The following is a 25,018-nucleotide window of genomic DNA, read 5'->3' as shown; positions in this document are numbered from 1 at the left end:
GTTGTTATCCCATAAATAAATCCACAAATATATGGACAATTTATTTATGACAAAGGAGCACAGAACATACCATGGAGCAAGAATAGTCTCTTCAACAAATGGTGTTTGAAAAACTGGACAGTCATAAAAGAATGAAACTATAGAAACGCTATCTCACACCATATTTTAAAAATGTACTCAAAATGAAGGCTTGAATGTAAACCTGAAACTATGAAACTCGTAGAAGAAACATAGGCGGTACTCTCTTTGGCATTGGTCTTAGTAATAATTTCTGGATATGTCTCCTCAGGCAAGGGAAACAAAAGTAAAAATAAACAAATGGGACTACATCAAACTAAAAATCTCCTGCACTGCAAAGGAAACTATCAACAAAACAAAAGGACAACCTACCGATTGGATAAGATATTTACAAATCATGTATCCAATAAGGGATTAACTTTCAAAATATATAAAGAACTCATACAACTCAACCAAAAAAAAAAAAAAACTGATTAAAAATTGAGCAGAGGACCTGAATAGACACTTTCCCAAAGAAAACATACAGATGGCCAACAGACACAGGAAAAGATGCTCAACAATGCTATCATCAGGGAAATGCAAACTGAAACCACAATAAGACACCAGATGTCAGAAAGGGTATTATCAAATAGATAATAATGAGTGTTGGCTAAGATAGGGAGTACAGGGAACCCTTGTTTCCTATTGGTGGGAATATAAATTTGTGTAGCCACTATGGAAAACAGTATGGAGATTCCTCAAAAATTAAAAATAGAACTACCATACAATCCAGCAATTCCACTTCTGGGCATTTTTAAAAGGAAAAAAAAACACTAATTCAAAAAGATATATGCACCCCTATTTTCATTATTTACAGCATTATTTGCAAAATTATTTACAATAACCAAGATATAGAAGCAACTTAAGTGTTTATTAATAAATCGATGGATAAAGAAGAAGTGTTATATCTATACAAAGGAATATTACTCAGCCATAATAAGGAATGAAATCTTACCATTTGCGACAAGCCAGATGGGCCTAGAGGGTATTATGCTAAGTGAAATAAATCAGACAGAGAAAGACAAATACCTATGATTTTGCTCATATGTGGAATCTAAAAAACAAAACAAATGAACAAACCTAACAAAACAGAAACAAACTCAGATACAAAGAACAAACTATTGGTTGCCAGAGGGGGAGAGAGTTGAGGTGATTAGTGAAATCGGTGAGGGAGATTAAGAGGTACAAACTTCCGGGCTTCCCTGGTGGCGCAGTGGTTGAGAGTCTGCCTGCCGATGCAGGGGACGCAGATTCGTGCCCCAGTCCAGGAAGATCCCACATGCCACGGAGCGGCTGGGCCCGTGAGCCATGGCCTCTGAGCCTGCACGTCCGGAGCCTGTGCTCCGCAGCGGGAGAGGCCACAGCAGTGAGAGGCCCGTGTACCACACACACAAAAAAAGAGGTACAAACTTCCAATTATAAAATAAGTAAGTCACAGGGATGTAATGTACAGACTAGAGAATAATATGGTAATAACTTTGGTGTCAAATAGTAACTAAACTTATCACAGTGATCATTTTGTAATGTACAAAAATATCAAATCACTATGTTGTACACCTGAAACTAATATAATATTGTAAGTCAATTATACTTCAATAAGAAAGAAGGAAAAGAAAGAAAGAGGAAGGAAGGAAGGAAGAGGGAGGGAGGAGGAAGGAAGGAATGAAAGAAGGAAGGAAGGAAGGATGGAGGAAGGAAGGAAGGAAGAGCTTCATAAATTTTTTTAAATTAAAAAATAACAATAAAGCTGTCAGGTTAAAAAAATAGTTCAATGATGTCTTCTGGTCCTATTGAAAGTTATTTGTGTTACTGCCAAGTGATCACCTTCTCAGTAGCCCTGCTTCCTAGAGTCTTGTATAAATTCTGCTAAATTCCAAAATGCTTAGTATATGATTTGATTTTTGTTAGAAGTTAAAGAAGAGTTTTGCATCAGGGAGGGTGGATATTGTGCAAATCAGAGTTAACCTATGAAGACAGAGAATTCTGAAGGCCAGTGTATCCCTGACAATGTAAACATCTCTGGAATTAGCAAAGGTTTGAAAGACCCTAGGCTTTCAAAAGTCATGCAATTGGTGGAAGTTTGAGACAGTTTTACTACAACCTTCCTATTAATCAGGAAAATCCCATAAGCGGATATCTGGGATAAACAATAAAGCAATTTTAATTCAGCTAAAGAAAAAATTTAGAATAGTATACAATGTGTTCCCAGATGTTTTCTTTAGATAGTAGTAATGCTACTCGTTATTTTGTTCCTTCTCTTTTGTTTTGTATTTCCAGATTCTTGTTAATAGTGTACAAGTTACATGATAAAACTATTTTTAAATACCGTTTTTAGTTGACATTAAAAGGAAAATAAAACAAAAAACTTTCAAATAAACATTCTTCCTGCCTGACCCACTTAAATAAATAATTTGCTCTCAACTCCTCAACTCAATAGAGCCTGGTGGGTGAGTTATCCAGAAATTTATCACACTTACATCCTTTTATAAGTAGTATACTAAAACAATCTGTACTTTTAAAACTCCCGGTGGACTTTGAGGTCCTGAGATTTAGCAATAAGTACTGATTAGTGATTTCTTCCTCTTTAAGAAACATCATGTTCTTTATTCATCCATCTTACTCATGGGAACACCTACTCCCTACTTTATGGGATCAATCTAGGAGATTTTCCAGGCTCATAGACTCTATGGCAGCAGGGGATAGAATAGACATACACATATACATATGCATGCACACATGCAAGCACACACACATTACTGAAGTGGGAGCAAATAGACACAATTTTTTCTAAGATGTTCTTTTAATGTTATCTGTGGGACAAGGAATGTGAGTTTTCTAATCAAAGAGTTGGTGAAGAAGACAGTGCAGGTTAGATATAGAATGTTCTCCTCATTGTAGAGGCAATACATTTTGTTAATATAAATAAACTCTTTCATCTTCAAAACTCAAAGATCAATTTTTCAGCCCTACCCTCTTTGTATTTCTCATCCTATCTAGAATAGAGTCCATGATTTACTTCAATAACTAGAACTCTTTTGTTCCTCTTCTTTTAGTCATTTAAGTCCTTGGGCACACCACAAACCTGTATTGACCTGACTATCTGTTGTGTACATTTCTGTATTTAGATAGACAAGTGTTGCTGGTGGCATTACACAAAAAATACATTGATACTATGTAAATTTATGGTAATCAATCTCAACTAGTTCATCTACACTGTCCAGAGGCTATTGTATTGAACTGCTCACAGCCAGAACCAGAGTGAGAGGTTGTTAAACTAAGATGATAGAGACAGTATAATCTCCAAAAGCTTATTCCATAGATGATATTAGTGTCCTGGTTTGGATCTAAAATGAGCTGCCTTGATTCAAACGGATTTCTGGATTGGTCTTAGACATGAAAATGACTGAAAGCAATTCAAAGGAAAGTCTATTAGTCTTCCGATAATCTTTCAAAAGGAGTATAATGCCATAGAAATCAAAGCCTGAGTAACAAAATCATTCACATAGTTTCCTAAACCTGCATTAATCAGAAATGTGTTGTCAAAGTAGAACAATCCCCAGAAGAATTTTCTCCCAACCTCCTCCAAGATATGTCCACTGAAATCAATGGACAAGCAAATCTTCCCAGAGAGCAGACCAGAAAGACACAAACTAACTAAAGAATTCTCTACACTGGCAGGAAATAAACCATTGCTATTTTGGTCCATCAGGATGATGCTTTATGTTATGTTATCTCTGTATTTTCTCCCCTTTTGCTATTTCTAAATGAAAATTTTATTGTAGTCATCCTTTTAATCTTCCATCATTGTATATCGCTTGTCTGTAAATTTAGCTAGGATATAAGAATAAAAATCGGCTACCATTTGGACTGGCTGAAGTGATAGACAAAATACCTAGAGACCTAGACTTAGCCGAATGCAGTCAATGGAATAGGCTTCATTTATTCTATTTCCTTATTCATTCCTAGAAGTGAGTACATGTCTACCTTGGTCTATCTGGGCAGACAGCCAAAGTAGAGAAAGCACAGAGTTTTCTCACCAGCAGTCTACAGCCTACAGAATGGCATCAGGTGTGATGGGATGGAACACACTGTGTCTCTGAATTCCATGTGTGGGTAAAGTGGGTAAACATATTTCCTGTGCCTGCCCACGTGATAAAAAGTCCACAGTTCAGAAGTTTAGGGGCACGCTTCGTATCATAGCATCTGTTCTGGTTCAGTGCATAAGAATCTAAGTCTCTGAGGGAGATGACATAGTGGACAAAGAGCCTTGGCTGTCACCTCCTCTTGGAAGCCTGGCCATGAGGCTCCTCCTGATCATTGCAATTCTGCTGTTCCAGAACTTCACAGGTAATCCAGAGATTTCCAAGGGCTGACTCAGACCACGTTGGTTTTATAGAGGTGAGCGTAGCTGCCTTCCAGGGGCTCACTCAAATCAACAATGGATGGAGTACTTTCAAGAACCCAAGAGAATTTTATAATTCACAGTAGGAAGAGATAGGGCCCTAAGGATGGCTGAAGTCCATCCAGTGTCATCAGAAATTCCCTCTTCCTGAGCCCTTCTACTATGCTACTGTTTTTAAAAAAGGAGTATTCATAGAGCTGAAATAGGTCATAATTTCCTCTGAGAAGGATGCATTACAGAAAGACATAAGACCAATATCTGGGGATGCCCTTATTTCTTTGGATACAGATTTTACTCTGGCACCCAGCCATATTTTCTTCCAATCTCATACTGTAGATATATTTTAATCTATTTTACTACAGTGTGTGAACAGTGGAAGGAGAACAAACTTTGGATTCAGGTTTTAGAAACATGCCTTCAACATCTACTAGTTTATCGACTTTGGATAAAAGGTGAAGACTGGCTGAGCCTTAATTTCCTCATTTGTGGGGATAATGACACCTGGCTCATAGGGGATTTATTAAATGACAAAAACGTGTAAAACATCTAGCACAGGGCTTGGCACATACTAAAAACTTAAAAATTAGCTTCCTTTCCTCTTTCAAAATCAGACCCCCTTATATTTGTCCCTTATTATAGGAATAATAATGGTCTATCTGTAGCCCCTTAAACTCCTAAGAATCAAAGGAATCTCTAGAACCTGGTGTTGGAGGCTGCATCTTTGTTCTCAGTCTCATCCTCTGGGGTTTATTCCAGAGGATAGTACAAGCCCCGAAGCCAAAATGTGAACATCCTAAACTCTTAGATTATTGAAAATATTTAGGATCACTAAAGTAGACATATCAAGGTGAGCAAAGGTCTGGAGAAATTCTTTCCTCTGGAGATAGAAAGAGAATGAGAGGTCATAGAGGGATAAAACAAACCCAAGATCGTTGTGATGACATAGAAGCCAAAAGAAGATATTCATTGACAAAAATGTACAATACGGAGAAGTAATGGGGGAGGAAGAAAGTTGAGGGTAAAAATATCTGACTGGACCAAAAAAAAAGTCATTCTTGACCATGGTAGCAAGTATGAACCCAAGAGCAGAGTTTGATTCAGACATAAATACCTAGAAACAAATTATTGTATTCCGAGCAGTGGTAGGGAAGTAGTACTCTGGAAGCATTCAAATAGAGGCAGATTTTCTGGGGTTCTCAGATGGAGCATAGATCCATAGCCTGAAATCAAGGATTCAGCTCCTTTATTTTCCCAAATAAGATCTGTTGCTCTTGGTGAAGTCCATCAGATGTAGGATGGAAGCCCAAAACCTCAGAGGAATAAAATATGAGTGATCAGTTAGACATAAACACTGAAGTTCACCCTCTTGGAGAATCCTCTGTGGAATATTACTGGTATATGTTCTCTGGGTCTCCCATATACTTTATCCCTACAAACATTCTCTGTCTTCCCTATGACTAAAATTGCCTTTTGTTTCAAACACTGACCTTGGCCTATTGTTCTTTATGTGCACAGTAACCAAACAACTTAAGAAATGCTGAGGTGAATACATATGAGGATTCTGCAGGAAAATATGCAAAACAACACAAATACGTGAAGTACTATGTGAAAATGGGAGATATTGTTGCCTCAATATCATGGAACTGGAAGCACGTAAAAAAATTACCAGACCACCTCGTCCAAAGCAAGTGACATATGCATTTACTTTTCCACAAGAGTATTATGCAGATGAACAGAATTATACAAACTCCAACAAAACGTTTACATAAATCAAGCACAATTTTCTGTTAGTTTATTTCTCAACCTATTCCAATAAACTGAGGTGAAGAGGTCCACATCCTGTCCCTTCTTGTTCCTAGATCTCAGTCTAATAAATCTCATTGCCAGTTTTCTGACTCATTGCTCTTTAACCAGAGGTTGAACATTCAATATATCAAATGATGAATTGATAAGGACAACTCAGAACCTCCCCTTGAAAAGGGGATACAACCAGTACACTAAAAAATCTATAACATGGAAGACTGGAAGGAGAAACTCAGGAAAGTAGACCTGTAATTCAGGAGAGGGAAATATGAAGCTGAGTATTCACAAAAATATGTGAGTGAGTTTAGGATTAAAGTTGTGCCTTGTGAAATGGGTAGGATTTCAACAGGTGAGTGTTAGTAGAGAAGGTGCTTTGAGTGAAAAAGATGAAATCAACAAATGGAAGGAAATTAGAAAAGACAGGACATTTTAGGAGGATATACATGCATTTTGTTTGGTTTAAGAATAGAGTACCCAAAGTTGAACTATGGGGAAGTCTAATTTCCTTAGCTCCTGTGTAAAAGCAGTGAGCTGGGAAGATAGACAAGAATAACAGTCCACTGTTATGGAGCTCACCATATAAGGTGGAGGCAGACATAAATATGTAACTCCAAGACAAAGTTTTTAGTTGTTTCTTTGCTGTTGTCGTTGTTTAATGTGTTACCACTAGTAACGCATCCTTTACTGAGGTGGCTGGAGCCCTTAGGTGTTTGGAGGAAATGTAAAGGACCTAGGAACTGGTCTGAATTGCAGTATTGTATGAGATTTTATTGCTGTCTTGATAGCAAGATGACATAATGACTATCCATTTATATACTCAACCTAATTCTTAAAATTATACCTTTTGGATGTGATTAACATGAAAATTTTCTTTCCAACTACTTTTCACACTTATTTTTCAGTTTTGTTTCTTATATTATTTCACCACTGTAGTATCCATCATGAATTTATGGTATGTGTTCTCTTAATTATCCTCTTATCTCCTGTCCTAGGGCTGGGGCAGGGGAATATACAAGATGAGCCTAAAGTGTCTCGTAGTGCCATAAAGTAAGGACACGCTTTAAAAATCAGAAGGATGCTAACACACCATTGTAAAGCAAGTATACTCCAATGAAGATGTTAAAAAAAATCAGAAGGATGGCGCATATTAATGGGACATAGGAGTCACTTTGAAAGAGCTTTGAATGACCAAAATGGGGACAATTTGAGCAGTAAGATAAATAACATAACATTAGATTATAATACAAGGTAGAAGTGAACATCCATGAGTCCATACTGATATGAATAAATAAATAAATAAATGGATGAGAAGAGACAGATTTTCTGTACAGAAGAATTCCAAGTAATTTATGTAAATACTTCTTCCCCGAGGAGGTGGGGCTGCACCTCCCTCTCCCTTGAATATGGGCCGTGCTTAGTGACTTCCTTCCAAAGAGTAGACTATGGAAAGGAGCAAAAGGGTCACTTTACAATGGGTAAACCTCATAAAATCATGTTTTAGATTTTATGGAAAAATCATATGGATAGCACGAACGTGTGATGTGATGCAAATGGCATTTCACCTTTGTCGTCTTCCTCCCCAAAACCCATAACCCAGTTTAACAATGAGAAAAACCCAAACTGAGTGGCATTCTGCAAAATATCTGACCAATACTCCTCAAAACTGTCAAACTCATCAAAAACAAGAAATTTCTGAGAAACTGTAACAGACCAGAGGAAGATAAAGAGACATGACAACTAAAGGTAATGTGATATTCTGCATGGTCTCCTAAAACAGGAAAAGGAGGTTAAAGAAAAACTATTATAATAAGGGCAGAGCTTAGTTAATAACAATGTACTTAACTGTGACAAAGGCATCATGGTCTTATAAGATGTTAACAATAAGGAAAACTGGATGAGGAGTATACAGGAGCTCTCTGTATTATCTTTGTATTACTTTTCTATAGATAGAAAACTGTTCTAAAATTAAAAGTTTATTTAAATTAAAAAACTAAACACAAAATCAATTTGGCAGGAGTCTCTGTTTTCCTATTTATCCAAGAGCCTTCGTATTATACTGTCATTAAACATTTGATAGAATCAACTAAGATTCAACTCTTTATAGGAAGTATACAAATTATAGGTTGTTTCTTGAAGACTTAAAGGACAATTCTCATTTTCTATTTCTTTTAGTTAGCTTTTGTATTTTTGCTTTATTATTTTCCCCATTTTGTTAAGATTTTCAAATGTATTTCCCTAAAATAATTTGTAAAGTCTTCTTTTTCTTTTTAATGTCTGTAAGATATATAGTGATGTCTACTTTTTCATTTCACCATTGTTTGTGTCTTCGCTTTTTTCTTGATGTCTCACTATTCACTTAATTTGATAAGTCTTTACAAAAGCCAAATTTTCTTTATTAATTTTTGTTTAGTTTCCATTTCTTTAATGTCTTTATTAATGTTTTTATTTTCACTTATTTTTCAAACAACTTCACATGCAATAAAATCATCTGTTTTAAATGTGTAATATGTCTTATTTCTACTTTGTTAGTTTTAATATGCCCTTTTTTCTAACATTGTTAGATGATGTTTACCTCTCTTATTTTTAGTCTTTCTTCATTTCATACATGAGCATTTTTAAAAATTTGTTTATTTTTGGCTGCGTTGGGTCTTCGTTACTGCACACGCGCTTTTTCTCTAGTTGCAGTGAGCGGGGTCTACTCTTCGTTGCAGTGCACAGGCTTCTCATTGCGGTGGCTTCTCTTGTTGCGGAGCATGGGATCTAGGCCCGCGGGCTTCAGTAGTTGTGGCTCATGGGCTCTAGAGTGCAGGCTTAGTAGTTGTGACACCCGGGCCTAGTTTCTCTGTGGCATGTGGGACCTTCCCAGACCAGGGCTCGAACCCATGTCCACTGCATTGGCAGGCAGATTCTCAACCACTGTGCCAACAGGGAAGCCCCATATACATGAACATTTTAAAGCTATAGATTTCCCTCTCTACAAAGCTTTAGCAATATCCCACAAATTTTTAGCATATAGTATGTTTATTATTATATTAAAAATCTTCTCATTTTTCTTAGATAAGAGTACATAAATAGAACTTAGATTACATGAGGACTATGGGGACAAATATTGACCATGAAATTTTCTCAATTGTAATTACAAATACAGTAATGTTGCTTTAATTCTATGTAAACAAAATCAACTAAACATCAAAACGTAAAACAAACAGAACATATCATACACAGAAATGTTTACACACTTGTCCTTCATAGAGTTTGTTTTCATTATGATCCTCTGTCTTGACATGAACTTTTATGTGGCTTAAAACTGACATTTATGACATAGAGTGTTCTGCTGTGATTTATGTCATAGCAGAACACTCTATGACCTAAATCACAGCAAGATCCTTTGGGACCCACCTCCTAGAGAAATGGAAATAAAAACAAAAATAAACAAATGGGACCTAATGAAACTTAAAAGCTTTTGCACAGGGCTTCCCTGGTGGCGCAGTGGTTGAGAGTCCGCCTGCCAAGGCAGGGGACATGGGTTCATGCCCCGGTCCAGGAAGATCCCACATGCCGCGGAGCGGCTGGGCCCGTGAGCCATGGCCACTGGGCCTGCGCGTCTGGAGCCTGTGCTCCGCAACGGGAGAGGCCACAAGAGTGAGAGGCCCGTGTACTGCGAACAAACAAACAAACAAACAAAAAAGATTGCATTAAAAAAGAAGACCTAACTATTTGCTGACTACCAAAAAAGCTCTTTAAATATTAAAAAAAAGTAGATAAAATTTTTTTAATTACATATAACATTAATTAAAAGAAAGCTGAAGTGGCTATATTAATACTGGGCAAGGTAGATTGCAAAACAAGGAATATTAGCAAGGATAAAGATGGACGTAAAGAAGTTAATTTGCCAAGAAAATATATTCACTAAATGTGAATGCAGCTAAGAATAGAACTTCGAAATAAAAACTGGTGGAACTAAAATAGAGAAATAGAGAAATCCTCAATTATATTTGGGGATTTCAACACTCTTCTCTCCTTATATTTCTCAACGTTTTGTTCTCCTCTTAATCATCACCTTCCTCCTGCTTTACTTGCATTTAATTTTCTTTTTAAAAATTTAGGCTTTTTATCTCAATAATGTACAGCCTCTAAATAAATGCAGGAAAAGTGTTTGAAACATTCAATATCTATCTATGAGAAAACCTACAGACAATGTGTCTCTTTATTGCCTGCACCAAGGCTGACCAATCTGACCAACAGTTTCCCTACTGGTTAATAAAGTGAACCACAAAAAAAGTCATTTTTCATCAAGTTAAAAAAAATGTTAGTACTTTATTGCACAATCTGAACAACCACAGTGCACTGATAAACCAGCTCCCAAGGTGGGGATGCGGACCTGATTTAAAGTATTTGCTAATTTCCTTGTGTAAATTCTCCCACATAGTTTATTTCAAGCTATAATGTGAAGTCACTGAATATGGAGTTGGACAGAGATGCTCACAGTTGGCTCTATCTACTCAGTACAAGCCAACACCAGCACACTGTTACCCAGTATGCTAATGCAGCAATCAGCACCTGCGTCACTAAGAACCAGGAAGCTGCTGCTGCTGCATGAACATGGCCTCTTGCCTCCTCTGACTGAAGAAGATTTCCAGAGCCTGGCAGACAGCAGTGTTAACTGCACTCCTACACAACCTGGATGCCAGGATGCATATCACGTGGTCAGCGCACACAGTCCTCATTCACTCCCACCCCCCAGGTGAGGCAATCACATTAGGTTCCAAGTCTGGAGGGCGTGTTGGGAATCAAGCCTCAGGAAACAGTGAGTGAATGAAAGAAGTGACCTCAGAAAGCTCCTGGGATGCAGTCAGGACTGGGGGCTAAAGTGTGCATAAGCATGTCAGTGAATATGTGCAGGTTCTGGATGTGTGTGATCTTGTGTGCAATAATGTGTTGGAAACAACCAGTCACATGAGGCAGCCTTGGAGGGGAAAGTGTCCTAGAGTCAGAAGATGTCCCTTCCTCCATTTCAAGCCACTAGAGTTATCGTTCTAGCCTGCACAGGGAGGTGGAAGGATAAAATCTTTGAACTGGATACAAGACCGGAATTTTGGAAAAGGAAAAAAGTGGACAAAAATTTGTAGAATCCAACCAGGACGTAAGTTGTCAGGAAACACTACCCAGCATAAAAGGAGAATTTAATATAGCTCAGCTAGGAAGAAATCATATATATACACATATATAATGACATAAAAACATTTATGAGGAACTTTAATAAACTACCTTTTTTTGCCATGGCACACTCATTATACCTCCAATAATGCAATGTCAACTCCTATTAATGTTCCCTTTGCTTCATAAAGTCCCACCAGTCACTGTCTCCCCAAACCCTCTTGCTACTAGTTGAAGAAGCAAGTAACACATGCTTGAACTGACTTAAAAATGAAAGTGGTGCTTAAGTTAAATAATAAGTAGAGGGTTTTTTAAAGGACTCTATGGGGAAAGGATACAGAGAGAGAATTCAATGCATGGAAAACAACCTGTGCTGAGGCCCTGAATTAGAAGGAATACGGTATATTCCCAAAAAATGAGGCTTGTGGGCAAAGAACAAGAGAAAGGATGATGTTGGAGAGTTACTTATTAGGCTAATAGACCATGTTAAAGCTTTTGATCTTTAACTGAAGAGGAATCGGAAGCCATTAAATATTTTAAGCAGGGAGTGATGTGCTCAGGTCTGCACTTTTTAAATCACATTGTACTGAATGCATAAATGTGTTGAAACTGGGAGTAGCTATGGAGAGAACAGAGCAAAGGTTATCACCATGGGCCAGGTGAGAGGTGGTTTGGACCAGAATCAAGGTAGTGAAGATGGAACAAAGTGGGTAGATTCAAGAGCTATTTAGCAGCAATAATCATTGGATGTGGTGGGAGTGAGGATGACTAACTCCCTGGTTTCAGCCCACAGTGATATGAGAAACTGGGTTATGGTGGTATCATTCACTGAAGGATAGTCTATATCCTTGTGTTTCCTCATTATCACAACTCCAGCTTCTGTTCGAAGCCCCTTAAATGAATTCTGGAAGCTATGGATTGAACCTGTAGTATAGTTTTAACTATTATGGCACATAGAGTTGATAGTGAGTGCTCAGTGAGATCCTAACGATATACCAAGATGGCAGTAGGATCCTACATTTGATGCACATAGTAACTCTGTTGAAATAATAAATACTTTTTCTTTATTTAAATGACTATAGATGGTGCTGATTCTGCTTTCTTCAATATAGTCACCAAAGTCATCTACTGCCTCTTCCCAGAATCCACTGACCTTGCTACCATTTCATACCCCAATTCACTTTTCCCCCTTATCTAGCCCACTCGTGGAGAGAAAGGAGACTGTCTTTTCTATGTCTAGGAATAAGGTGTGATTGGAGATGAATTGGCTCTCTGAAGCTGAGTCAATGCCCTGAGAAATGCAGATTTTTTTCCTTGGACTGTGACCTAAAAGAAGTGTCTCCATTTTTTATCACTAAGTGAACACTGTAGGTTGTAGTGCAGTGTGTCTTCACAATACACCTGTAGCAGGAAACAGAGTTGCATGCATTATCTTAATGTGTGGATCAGAACAAGTCCACCACGTAATGAATGAATGCTGGTCAAGCAATGCAATAAAAGTGAGCTTCTATGGGACCAAAGTGTTGTACTCCAGATGCATAACCCGTTTGTGGTCTTATTTAGTCCTGATATAAATTTTAGTAGAGGCTGTCCTCAATTTTGTCCCAAAGCATTTCTCTTCATCAGTGTTAATGCTGTGTTCCCTCACTGCTCTCAACTACCAGTTTACCCAAATTCCTAGTCAGAATTTCAGAAAGAACCCCCTTGATGGTCTCTGCTGAGTAACACATTCCACACCTGGCAGCCCTTGGATGAACTGCATTGAGTCAGATGCCCATCCCTGTGCAAGGTATAGCCTAATGCTGCCTTCCAGAGGGAAGGCTATGAGTAGAACAATTACAGCTACAAGGAAACTACAAGGATGACAAGCACTGAACTAACTAACACACTGGAAGCTCTATCAGAATCTCCTATTTCCTGAAATATACAAGCATTTACCCAGTGACCCAAGATAGAAACCTAAGAGGAATGCTTAAATCCTCTCTTTCCCATTCTCTGGTTCCAAGTAATCAACAAATTTGGTTGAGTCTATTTTCTAATTATTTTAAAAATCTAGCCTTACCTCCATATATTTTCTAACATTGCCTGCAAACAGGCATGCATCATATCTTACCAGATGATTGCAGCTCCTTCCTGTTCTGTTTGCCTCCAGAAGTCTTTCTCTCATCTGGCCCCTACACTATTCTCTGAACTACATTTATATAATAAAACTTTATGCTTTTATCTATTTCAAACCTTTCAAGTTTCCTACAAGGTCAACTCCAAAGATGTTTAAAAGATAAGTCTGTAGTTTCACTTTTCATTTTTTTCCCCAAGCCTGAACATCTTAGCCCATATTCCCTAGTTAGGCAGGTCCCACCTTAGTAGCATCTCTAAGAACAGGCCAATTAGTCTGAATCTGTCCCTGAAAATCTTTAGCTCCAGCAATATTAAAGGAAGAGGTTCTCTGCTCCTGAATTCTTATTTCAAAGCTGGTGTAGTGGACATCTGTCAGGCTTCTCAACACTTTTCCCACACTGTTTTATTTTGGTAGTAGGAATGAGTCTGTACATTCCAAAGTTGCTCCTAGGGTACAGGCATGTGACCAGGCTATTATGAATAATGATGCAATGAACATTTGTGTACAAGCTTTTGTGTGGACATATGTTTTCCTTTCTTTTGCATGTATAACTAAGAGTGAAACACTCAGATCATATAGTATATCTATGCTTAACATTTGAGGAATTGCTAGACTGTTTTCCAACATGGCTGCACCATTTTACATTCCCATTAGCATGGTATGAGGGTTCCAGGTTCTCCACATCCATGACAAAACTTGTTATTATTTGCCTTTCTGATTATAGTGATCCTAGTGAGTGTGAAGTGCTGTACCAATGTGGTTTTTCTTTTTAACATCTTTATTGGAGTATAACTGCTTTACAATGGTGTGTTAGTTTCTACTTTATAACAAAGTGAATCAGTTATACATATACATATGTGCCCATATCTCTTCCCTCTTGCATCTCCCTCCCTCCAACCCTCCCTCTCCCACCCCTCTAAGTGGTCACAAAGCACCAAGCTGATCTTGCTATGCGGCTGCTTCCCACTAGCTGTCTATTTTACGTTTGGTAGTGTATATCTGTCCATGCCACTCTCTCTGTCCATGCCACTCTGTCCCAGCTTACCCTTCCCCCTCCCCATATCCTCAAGTCCATTCTCTATTAGGTCTGCATCTTTATTCCCGTCTTGCCCTAGGTTCTTCTGACCATTTTTGTTTGTTTGTTTGTTTTTATAGATTCCATATATATATGTTAGAATACTGTATTTGTTTTTTTTGTTTCTTGGTGTTTCTTTTGCGGTACGCGGGCCTCTCACTGTTGTGGCCTCTCCCGTTGCGGAGCACAGGCTCCAAGACGCACAGGCTCAGCGGCCATGGCTCACGGGCCTAGCCGCTCTGCGGCATGTGGGATCTTCCCAGACCGGGGCACGAACCCGTGTACCCTGCATCAGCAGGCGGACTCTCAACCACTGCGCCACCAGGGAAGCCCCATACTGTATTTGTTTTTCTCTTTCTGACTTAACTTCACTCTGTATGACAGTCTCTACGTCCATCCACCTCACTACAAATAACTCAGTTTCGTTCCTTTTTATGGCAGAGTAATATTCCATTGTATATATGTGCCACATCTTCTTTACCCATTCATCTGTTGATGGACACCTAGGTTGCTTCCATGTCCGGACTATTGTAAATAGAGCTGCAATGAACATTTTGGTACATGACTCTTTTTGAATTATGGTTTTCTCGGGGTATATGCCCAGTAGCGGGATTGCTGGGTAGTGGTAGTTCTGGTAGTGGTAGATGGTAGTTCTATTTTTAGTTTTTTAAGGAACCTCCATACTGTTCTCCATAGTATCAATTTACATTCCCACCAACAGTGCGAGAGTGTTCCCTTTTCTCCACACCCTCTCCAGCATTTATTGTTTGTAGATTTTTTGATGATGGCCATTCTGACCGGTGTGAGATCATATCTCATTGTAGTTTTGATTTGCATTTCTCTAATGATTAATGATGTTGAGCATTCTTTCATGTGTTTGTTGGCAATCTGTGTATCTTCTTTGGAGAAATGTCTATTTAGGTCTTCTGCCCATTTTTCAGTGTGGTTTTGATATGTAATTATCTGATGGCTAGTGATGTTGTACGTTTTTTCATTTGCTCAACTCTCCTACTATTACATGAAAGTCTGTTGTTAGATGGTTCAATGTGTTGAATTATATCATTATCTCTAAAGGTACCCAGCTTTCATCCAAATTTTTTTTTCTTTTTTTTTTTTTGGTACGCGGGCCTCTCACTGTTGTGGCCTCTCCTGTTGCAGAGCACAGGCTCCAGACGCGCAGGCTCAGCGTCCACGGCTCATGGGCCCAGCCGCTCTGCAGCACGGGGGATCCTCCCAGACCAGAGCACGAACCCGTGTCCCCTGCATCGGCAGGTGGACTCTCAACCATGTGCCACCAGGGAAGCCCTTTTCATCCAAATTTAATCTGTTCCTTTAAAATTTTGTCTCCTGGTGAATTGAAATCACCAGAGCAATACTCAATTTGATGACAGATTTTGGCCTCCAGAGCAGCCAGTTTTTCATTATCACCATGTTTAGCCATTGTGGCTCTTTAAGGTCCCTGTCTTCCAGAGCCATGCCAGGCACGTGATCACTAACAGTAACGTATGGCAATATGTGGACTTCCCAGAGTCACTGCTGGCTAACAAGTGTGACAAAGATGGGGGCCATTTTTGGTTCATTTTTAAATTGGGTTATTTGTCTTTTATTATTGAGTTACAATAGTTCTTTATATATTCTAGATACAAGTCTCTTATCAGATATATGATTTGCAAAAAATTTTCTCCCTTTCTGTAGATTGTCTTTTTGCTTTCTTCATGGTGTCCTTTGAAGCACAAAAGTTTTCAATTTTGATGATGTCCAGTTATTCACTGCACTCTTTTAAAATAAAGACTTAAAAAATAAAGATAGGCTACATGCAAACTCTGGGGAATGTGATGTGTGTTTGTGCAAGTCATCAACTGTGTTACTTGAAATATGCTCTTTTTCATTCTTTCCCAGCATGGTAAGGCTTACCATGCCACTATTCTTCACTAAAGAATACAGATATTTTGCTAAATTTTTATTTTACTACTTCAAAGTCATTGACTATATTTTAATTTAGTGACACACCATAATTCAGCTACATATAGCCAAGGTAACAGGATTATCTACTTTCTTGACAGGGCCCATAGAAATAGATTTGTTACCAAACCAAACTTGGGTCTGCTGACATGGGGTTGTGGTGAAGGAAAATGCAACGTTTATTGAAAGGCCATGCAAGGAGTATGCATAAAATGTTTAAACTCCTTGATTGCCTTCAGGGAAAGGTTTCTAAAGACTGGGTGAAGGAGAGGGTTGGAGGGTGTTTGATCAGCTTTCATGGACATTCTTCTGATTGGTTGGTGGTGAGGCACCTGGGAGTCAACATCATCAACCTTCTGGTTCCAGCCAGTCTGGGATCTACATGCTTGTGGGCAAACTACTGTTCCACCTGGTGGAGATTTCAGCATCTGCAAAACAGCTCAAGAATATGGCTCAGAATATTATCTATAGCCCTTGAGGAAGAATTAAAAGTCCTTGATTTTGTTTAATGGCTAAAATATTATTTTGTCTTGCTTGACTGTTTTCCTTTGTTTCTGCATTTTCCCAATTCTCTGATTAAACTTGCTCTTTGGAACTCAGGGAAGGCTTAGGAGGCTAAAGTTTTTCTACAAATAAAGGGCAGGTGGAAGACATGGAAGAGGATGTCTGTCCCAGGAAGGCCCCATGAGGTCCTGCTTGGTTACATGTTCCCTGAGGAGGGCTATGAGCAAATTTTCTAAGAAGAGGTGAGTGTGGATAGGAAATGGTTAATATCTCTGACAGCTTTCATGAGTATTGTCCAAGACTCCTAGGGAGATGGGTGGTTCCAATTGCTGACACTAAGTAGAAAACTTTACCTAGAACATTTGGCAATTTAAAAATGTTCTGTGAATAAGATTTTAGAGAGTGCTATAAGACAGATCCAAGAAAAACAAGGTACCCATAATACAGCCTATACCAAAGGGAGCATAACAAAAACATGGGATTTTCATTGAATTTTGCATATAAAAATAGGGCAGACAAATAAACATGCATCTAACAATACAAACCACATCCACTTCTCCTATGAGTATGGCAGGGATACAAGGAGGATAATAGGGCAAAAGTCAAAGCAAAAAGTAGATCCATCCCATCAAAATAGAATTCAAGGCTTAATTATCTGTTCTGTTTATTATACCCCACTGTCCCAACTCAGAAGACACTTCACTGGTTGATCTGATACCACCTTAAGCCAAAATAGATTCTTGTATCTAATCTATCAATGGACTTATGCAGAGTAGAGGACACATATAAAGACAATGGGTAAGACCCATCTTCATGTTATAGTGCCCAAATGGACCCTCCCTAAAAATGCCTCTGATGATCCACAGTGACGGAAGACTGAAAAACAGAGGAGCTTGTGGAGTGCTGCCATACAGAAAGGGCTTTTTAAAGCCTTTTTTAAAACTCCTCTGAGAATTAGGTTGATATGGTCATGTATTAGCTTCCATGGTGCTGAAATCAACAAAAAATTCTAAAATTTTATAATCCAGTCCAGTCTTTGTTTGCTACATACTTCTCCAGAATTCTCAAAAGCCACAACTACTAAAAGGAAGGTCCTTGTGGGCTCTTAAAATAGTGACATATCCATCTAAATATTTGTCTCTCTGTCCTCTCAGTGAAACAATTGGTGAGCTGCACATAGAGGGATAAGGCTCATTGATTTCTGTATCCAAGATGAGTAAATGTTAGCTCCATGAAAGTTATTTATGACAAATACTTCAAGCAAGGAACATCAATGGATATCACCACAAAAGTTTCGGTTCTGTTCATTTGGAGAGCATTTCTTATGGTCATGACTTACTGAAATTTTATCTAGTTCCTGAAGAGCTTTTTAAATATGTCCTTCTCAATTTATAAGGCTTTAAATTTCACACTATTTCTTTAATTTTTTAATTTCAGCTTTATTGAGGTATAATTGACTTACAAAATTGTAAGGTGTTTAAAGTGTGCAACGCGATGATTTGATATATGTATACATTATGAAAAGAATCTCCCCCATCTAATTAATTAATACAGCCATTACCTCAAATTGTTTGTTTGTTTGTTTGTTTTGGTGAGAACACTTAAGTTCTACTCTCTCAGCAAATTTCAATTATAGAATACAGAATTGTCAACTATAGTCACCATATTTTACATTAGAACCCCAGACCTTATTCATCTGAATAGCTATAAGTTTATAAATTTCACACTACTGAAACAAACAGACTATGAAATGATTTCAAAGATCCTACAAGTAATATTTGCCTAATTGTGTCAAATGGACACAACTTAGTTCAAATTGCTACTAAAAAAGGAGATAAAGCATGCATGTTAAATGAGCTCCAAATGATGTATTGGAATTATCACTAGCTGTCATCACTGCCCATTAGACCAGCCCCAATAACTATTGTGAAAATATTCAAATGTCTTGCCTTCCCCTAATGAATTCTTGGTTGTTAGCCAAACCCTCTGTATTCATGCCCACACACACAAAGCCAGGACGTTCAGATCTGCTTAGACCTAAGAAACTTCATTAAAAAGAGGAGTAATATGAAATGCTATGAAATATTACCTCAAATAGAAAATGGAGGGGCTAACTGCCACCTCTACTAATGTGTTCACTTCATATCTGTATCACCCATGTTGCTACTATAATGCCTAGAACATGAAAAATATTCACTTATGTTTGAAGTGTTAGAAAATGAGTGACTACATTAACAAATAAAGCCAGGGAAAAGCATAGGACTTTATTACGTAGAGAATCAAGTTCACAAAAGAAGTCGATAAATCTTTTGCCCTTGTCTGTTGGATTAGGTGACACTTTTGGTTTAAGAAGAGTGGAGACCGATGGTACAAGCGCTTGGTTTATAGTGAAATTGTGCTAAGTGTGACAGTGGGTAAGATAGCATAGTCCAAGTTCAGATCAGGCTTCCTTGAAGGTTCAGGTGGCTCTGTGACTTGTTGATATTGTCTCTTTGCATCGTCATTAATACAACATAATTTTCCGTTTACACATGCTATTTCATATGTTTCTCCCAGTTCGCATTTCTTCCTGCAGTAACCTGATATGCTACTAAAGCATCTTCTGTGTCGTGCTTCATCTATGCACAGGAAACAGCAATGAACAAGCTTAGTTCCTGAGGCAGAGAAGTTATGTGGTTCCCCACAAACTATGACATCCTGTGGTCCCAAAGTGAACCTTATGCTAAGAGAAAACTCAGAGCCTCCTCCTTGAAAATCATCCCAAGTTAAGACATCCAAAACCCCAGGTTCCTAGCCAATACCCAAAGTCAACATCCTGTCAGCCCTACCACAGTCCAGTGTCCCCAGAGAGTACCAACTTGTCACCATGGCACAATTCAAAGCCAAATTAACTTTTAAAAGAACATCACAGATAGAACGTTTGAAGTTAACAGTGTAATTGGGTTTCACACTCACTGAAGTGGACAGCAGAAAACTCCCTTTGCCAATACCTCACGGGTCTCAGCATTTATTGCTGTTGAAAACTTCCCTCATTCAGCCTCTATGATTTTTTCACAACCTGACTCTTCCATCTCTTCTTTCTCTCTCTTTCCCTCTCTCTCTCTCTCTCTGTCTCTCTCTCTCTCTCTCTTTCTCTCTCTCTCTCTCTCCATCCTCCTTTTGATCTCAGATAAACATGTTGTCCAGGGATCAAACTCAATTCCATGTATGCCTGTCTTCCCAGACATTCAAAATGTTACCTATTCAGAGCATTGCATTGAGGTCCTAAATCTGCTTTTCCAATTCTTTCTTTACCCTTGTATGCAAATGTGAACAAGCCCACAGAATAAAGATGAAGAAAAAAGACATGGTTCTCCTTATTCTAAATTCCAGAACCAAGGAGCATCTTTGAAGGTTAAAATGATATATTTTTTAACATCTGTATTGGAGTATAATTGCTTTACAATGGTGTGTTAGTTTCTGCTTTATAACAAAGTGAATCAGCTATACATATACATATATCCCCATATCTCTTCCCTCTTGTGTCTCCCTCCCTCCCACCCTCCCTATCCCACCCCTCTAGGTGGTCACAAAGCACCGAGCTGATCTCCCTGTGCTATGTGGCTGCTTCCCACTAGCTATCTATTTTACCTTTGGTAGTATATATATGTCCATGACACTCTCTCACTTTGTCCCTGCTTACCCTTTCCCCTCCCCATGTCCTCAAGTCCATTCTCTAGTAGGTCTGCGTCTTTATTCCCATCTTGCCCCTAGATTCTTCATGACCTTTTTTTAGATTCCATATATATGTGTTAGCATACTGTATTTGTTTTTCTCTTTCTGACTTACTTTACTCTGTATGACAGATTCTAGGTCCATCCACCTCACTACAAATAACTCAATTTCATTTCTTTTTATGGCTGAGCAATATTCCATTGTATATATGTGCCACATCTTCTTTATCCATTCATCTGTCAATGGACGCTTAGGTTGCTTCCATGTCCTGACTATTGTAAATAGAGCTGCAATGAACATTAGAGAAATGCAGATCAAAACTACAATGAGATATCATCTCACACCAGTCAGAATAGCCATCATCAAAAAATCTAGAAACAATAAATGCTGGAGAGGGTGTGGAGAAAAGGGAACCCTCTTGCATTGTTGGTGAGAATGTAAATTGATACAGCCACTATGGAGAACAGTATGGAGGTTCCTTAAAACACTAAAAATAGAACTACCATACGACCAGCAATCCCAGTACTGGGCGTATACCCCGAGAAAACCATAATTCAAAAAGAGTCATGTACCACAATGTTCACTGCAGATCTATTTACAAAAAGATATTTTTAAGACCACAAAAAGACAACCTACCTTCCTACAATAGCAAAGAAGAAGGGATCTCTCACTGACAGAGCTCTCACCATGAAGTTGGTGCTTCCCATTTGTAAGCTCATGTAATCCTCACATGAAATAAAATCATTATGAAATTGAGTCATTATACTCACCTGACAGATGAGAAAACTGATTTTCAAAGGGAATAATTAACTCATTTCACACAACTAGACAATGATGAGGACATATTTTAACCTCACATCTACATGACTCCAAAGCTTGTACTATTCACATTACTGTTGTAGTGTAGGCTGAAAATGAATTTGGAAAATGGAAAAAGAGATGGCCAGATTCCTGGGTGAAAACTATGTTCAACATTGTAAAGGTAATTCTAGATGATGGATTCCTTCCTGCCTTTGGAGAGGACTTCTGATAGTACAACCCTGATTTCTTACCTCCCTGGGTGCTGTCTTCTAAGGCACAGACTCAAGTCAGGGTCTGAAGACAGTGAGTACTTTTGATGATACCAGCAAGATATCAATAATCTTGAAGGCCTTGCCCCCATTCCTGTGACTAGTAATATTTCCTAGAATTTCATGGTACATTTAGACACATTACCTTTGGGTACCTCAAACAGCAGAATAATGAGAACCAGAAACAGCTTCATGTTTACAGACTTCCCAAGACAAATAGGCAGCAGAATTTCTTTGTCCAGTGACCTGTGTCACACAGTCACGAAGAGTCTTTCAAGATGAGACAGAGTTTTGGGTGCTATCAGGGTTCTGAGCTCTCATTTTAATCCACATGGAAGGACAGGAAATCCAAGTCCACCCCCACTTTCATTCCCAAATATGGAGATCACCATCACAGAACATTTGATCACATCACACTTACTCCCCCTTCCTCAAGGATATGAGCTCCCAGAGAGCAGGAACAATGATTTCTCCACCTGCGCCATCAACCCACTTGGGTCACGGTTGGTTGGCCATGTGTCCTGGTTTGTGTGGGACTGTCTTAATTTATTCCTACTTTCCCAATATCCAATCCAGCTAGTACCACTTTTCACTCACAAGGGTAATCCGTTTGGAAGAATAACTGAATCATTAACTAATCCATGTAAACACATAAGCACATCCAATAATCATGTTTTTAATGTATGAGACTTCCAGAAAATCCTCTAAGAGAAAGATTGCTTTTAGGTTTGGCTAGATAAATGGATGTTATTTCGGAGTTTCCCATAAAGTCTTACCCATCCAGTAAAACTCAATTCCACAACTAAAATCTTTCAAAAGATCAAATCTCTTTAGCACAGTGTCCAACTTACTATGAACTGGTCCCCACTCACCTCTCCTGGGTTTTTATATGGAACCACTTTTATTTCTGCCAAATTAGTGTGGGTGCTGCTACCCAACTTACTTCCATAACATGTTTCTTCGCACATTTAAATCCCTCTTTACAAATATTACACCCCCCATCCCATCTACCTAATTGGCCCTGTTGAGCTCCTAATTTTCCTTCAAAACCAAGTTCAATTATCTCCACATCTGTGAAAGTTTCCCTAACCCAACTAAATAGAGCTGCAAACTCTCTTCTTCGTGCCACCACAGTATCTTGTAAATATTTTTGTTGGTGGTCACACCATGTCATGTTCTAATTATTTGCAATAATCTATGAGCCCCTTAAAGGCAGGCCACTGGTCTAATTCAGTTTGAAGACCTTAACACATGGCACAAAACTCACCCTATATTTGCAGTATATAATTACAGAATGATTTCAAAGTACTGAAAAAATTATTGCTAAATAAAATACCCCCAAGACAGGGGCTTCCCTGGTGTTGCAGTGGTTAAGAATCCACCTGCCAATGCGGGGGACACGGGTTTGATCCCTGGTCCAGGAAGATCCTACATGTCACGGAGCAACTAAGTCCATGTGCCAGAACTACTGAAGTCCACGTACCCTAAAGACTGCTCGCTGCAACTACTGAGCCCACGCACCACAACTACTGAAGCCCACATGCTCTAGGGCCCTCGTGCCACAACTACTGAGCCTGCGTGCTGCAACTACTGAAGCCTGCATACTTAGAGCCCATGCTCCACAACAAGAGAAGCCACCGCAATGAGAAGCCTCACCACAATGAAGAGTAGCTCCCGCTCGCTGCAAATAGAGAAAGCCCGCACACAGAAATGAAGACCCAATGCAACCAAAAAAAAACAAAAACAAACAAACAAACCCAAAGACAGTAATAAAGTTAATTTAGACATTTCCTAAAGAATTCTGTTGACCTTGTTTACAATTTGTGGACACCAGAACCTTGAATTTATAGTAATTAGGGCCCATCCAAATATCTTTTTATGACAGTACCTGGAAGAATTTTGGAATTTGTGAAGGCTATATAAATATTTGTTGATGATGATTAAACTAGTATCATAATACAGGGTTAGGATTAGAAATAAATATTGTATATAGCTTATTATGTTTACCAGTAACCAGAGGGAATTAAGTTTGTCAAGGAGGAAAGAGTGTCAAATATTGCTGATATGTCAACATGAGGAATGAGAATTGACCAGTGGCCCCTCCAGATTAGCCCCACCAGTATCCCACTTGGTCTCAGTTCATTTCTCAGCTCCATAACATTTTTTTTTTTTTTCTGGCCATGCCACACAGCATTTGGGCTCTTAGTTCCCCAACCAGGGATCAAACCTGCACCACCTCCACTGGAAGTGTGGAGTCTTAACCCCTGGGCTGCCAGGGAAGTCCCATTCATGACCTCTTAATGTGTGTCTACTAGATGACAGATGCATTTTATATGCATTTCTTACTGTTATCCTTGCAAGAAAACTATAATGTAGGAATTAATACCTCTTTTTTAAATTGTAAAACCACCATTTAGGGAATTGGTAATGTGTCCAATGTCACACAGCTAGTAAGGAATGAGCTAGGATCTACACAGGTCTACATAAACCTTGAAGTAAAGGTCTTAGCCATCGTGCTAACCTACCTCTCCAGCTGCCTCCTTTGGGTCAATCTTTGGAAGATTGAAGACAAAACATCCAAATAAAAGATTTTATTTTGTTCACGAAATTTATTGGTAATGCACTTGGCATCCTCCCCCCACCCCCCTCTTTACGTCCTACTCATAACTCAGAGAGCTGCTATATTGAGAGAAAAGTCTGTATTGAGAGAATTCATATTTATGATCTCCACAGATGACATTACTATTTCCTGAAAGTAGTATCGCCTGCCTACTTCAATAGATTCCTAAGTCTGTTTGCTTGTCTGTTCATCTGTGTCAACTTTTTAATATCAGAGAGCCTTTTTGCAATCTTGGCTAGGCACAAGATGCCCACAATCTCCTCATTTTCAAAGTCCTTTGTGGCTAAGCAATAGATTTTCCATTTTAGTAGGCTGGAATAGATGTTGGAATGGAAATGTTGCTTTTTAGTCATGATCAGTTAAAAAAAAATCACCCATCAACATTTGTTACTGTATCTCCCACTGTGATCCATAGTGGTAAAAATTGCTTTTAATACCCTGCTTATAAATGAACTTTAAATGTGTTTCATTACTTAGAAATATTCTCTGAATTCTACTTAAGATATTATCTTTCCAAACTGTTGGACAGACTGAT

General features: G+C 38.6%; 2 protein-coding genes across 2 annotated transcripts; one reads left to right on the top strand and one right to left on the bottom strand.

Moving 5' to 3' along the window:
• Positions 1-4,355: 4,355 nt before the first annotated feature.
• DEFB127 (defensin beta 127) lies at positions 4,356-6,228 on the top strand. The gene is given in 2 exon segments (XM_030830577.1): positions 4,356-4,404; positions 5,975-6,228. Coding segments are annotated over 2 exon segments (303 nt in total).
• Positions 6,229-19,461: 13,233 nt separating this feature from the next.
• DEFB128 (defensin beta 128) lies at positions 19,462-22,057 on the bottom strand. Its single transcript, XM_030830578.1, has 2 exons — positions 22,009-22,057; positions 19,462-19,697 (listed from the first exon to the last, which is right to left on the bottom strand). Exons 1-2 carry the CDS (start codon positions 22,055-22,057, stop codon positions 19,462-19,464), a joined length of 285 nt encoding a protein of 94 aa, XP_030686438.1.
• Between the last annotated feature and the right edge of the window lie 2,961 nt (positions 22,058-25,018).

This window comes from Globicephala melas, chromosome 15 (assembly GCF_963455315.2).
Source record: "Globicephala melas chromosome 15, mGloMel1.2, whole genome shotgun sequence".
NCBI classification, from domain to species: domain Eukaryota; kingdom Metazoa; phylum Chordata; class Mammalia; order Artiodactyla; family Delphinidae; genus Globicephala; species Globicephala melas.
The sequence above is the reverse complement of the archived record's forward strand: the minus strand, read 5'-3'. Positions and strand labels throughout refer to the sequence as shown.

Coding starts and splice junctions, on each gene's coding strand:
- DEFB128 (XM_030830578.1), bottom strand. CDS start 22,057: ATGAAGCTGTTTCTGGTTCTCATTATTCTGCTGTTTGAGGTACCCAAA. Junction 19,698..22,008: donor GCTGTTTGAGGTACCCAAAG/GTAATGTGTCTA, acceptor TCCTGTGCATAG/ATGAAGCACGACACAGAAGA.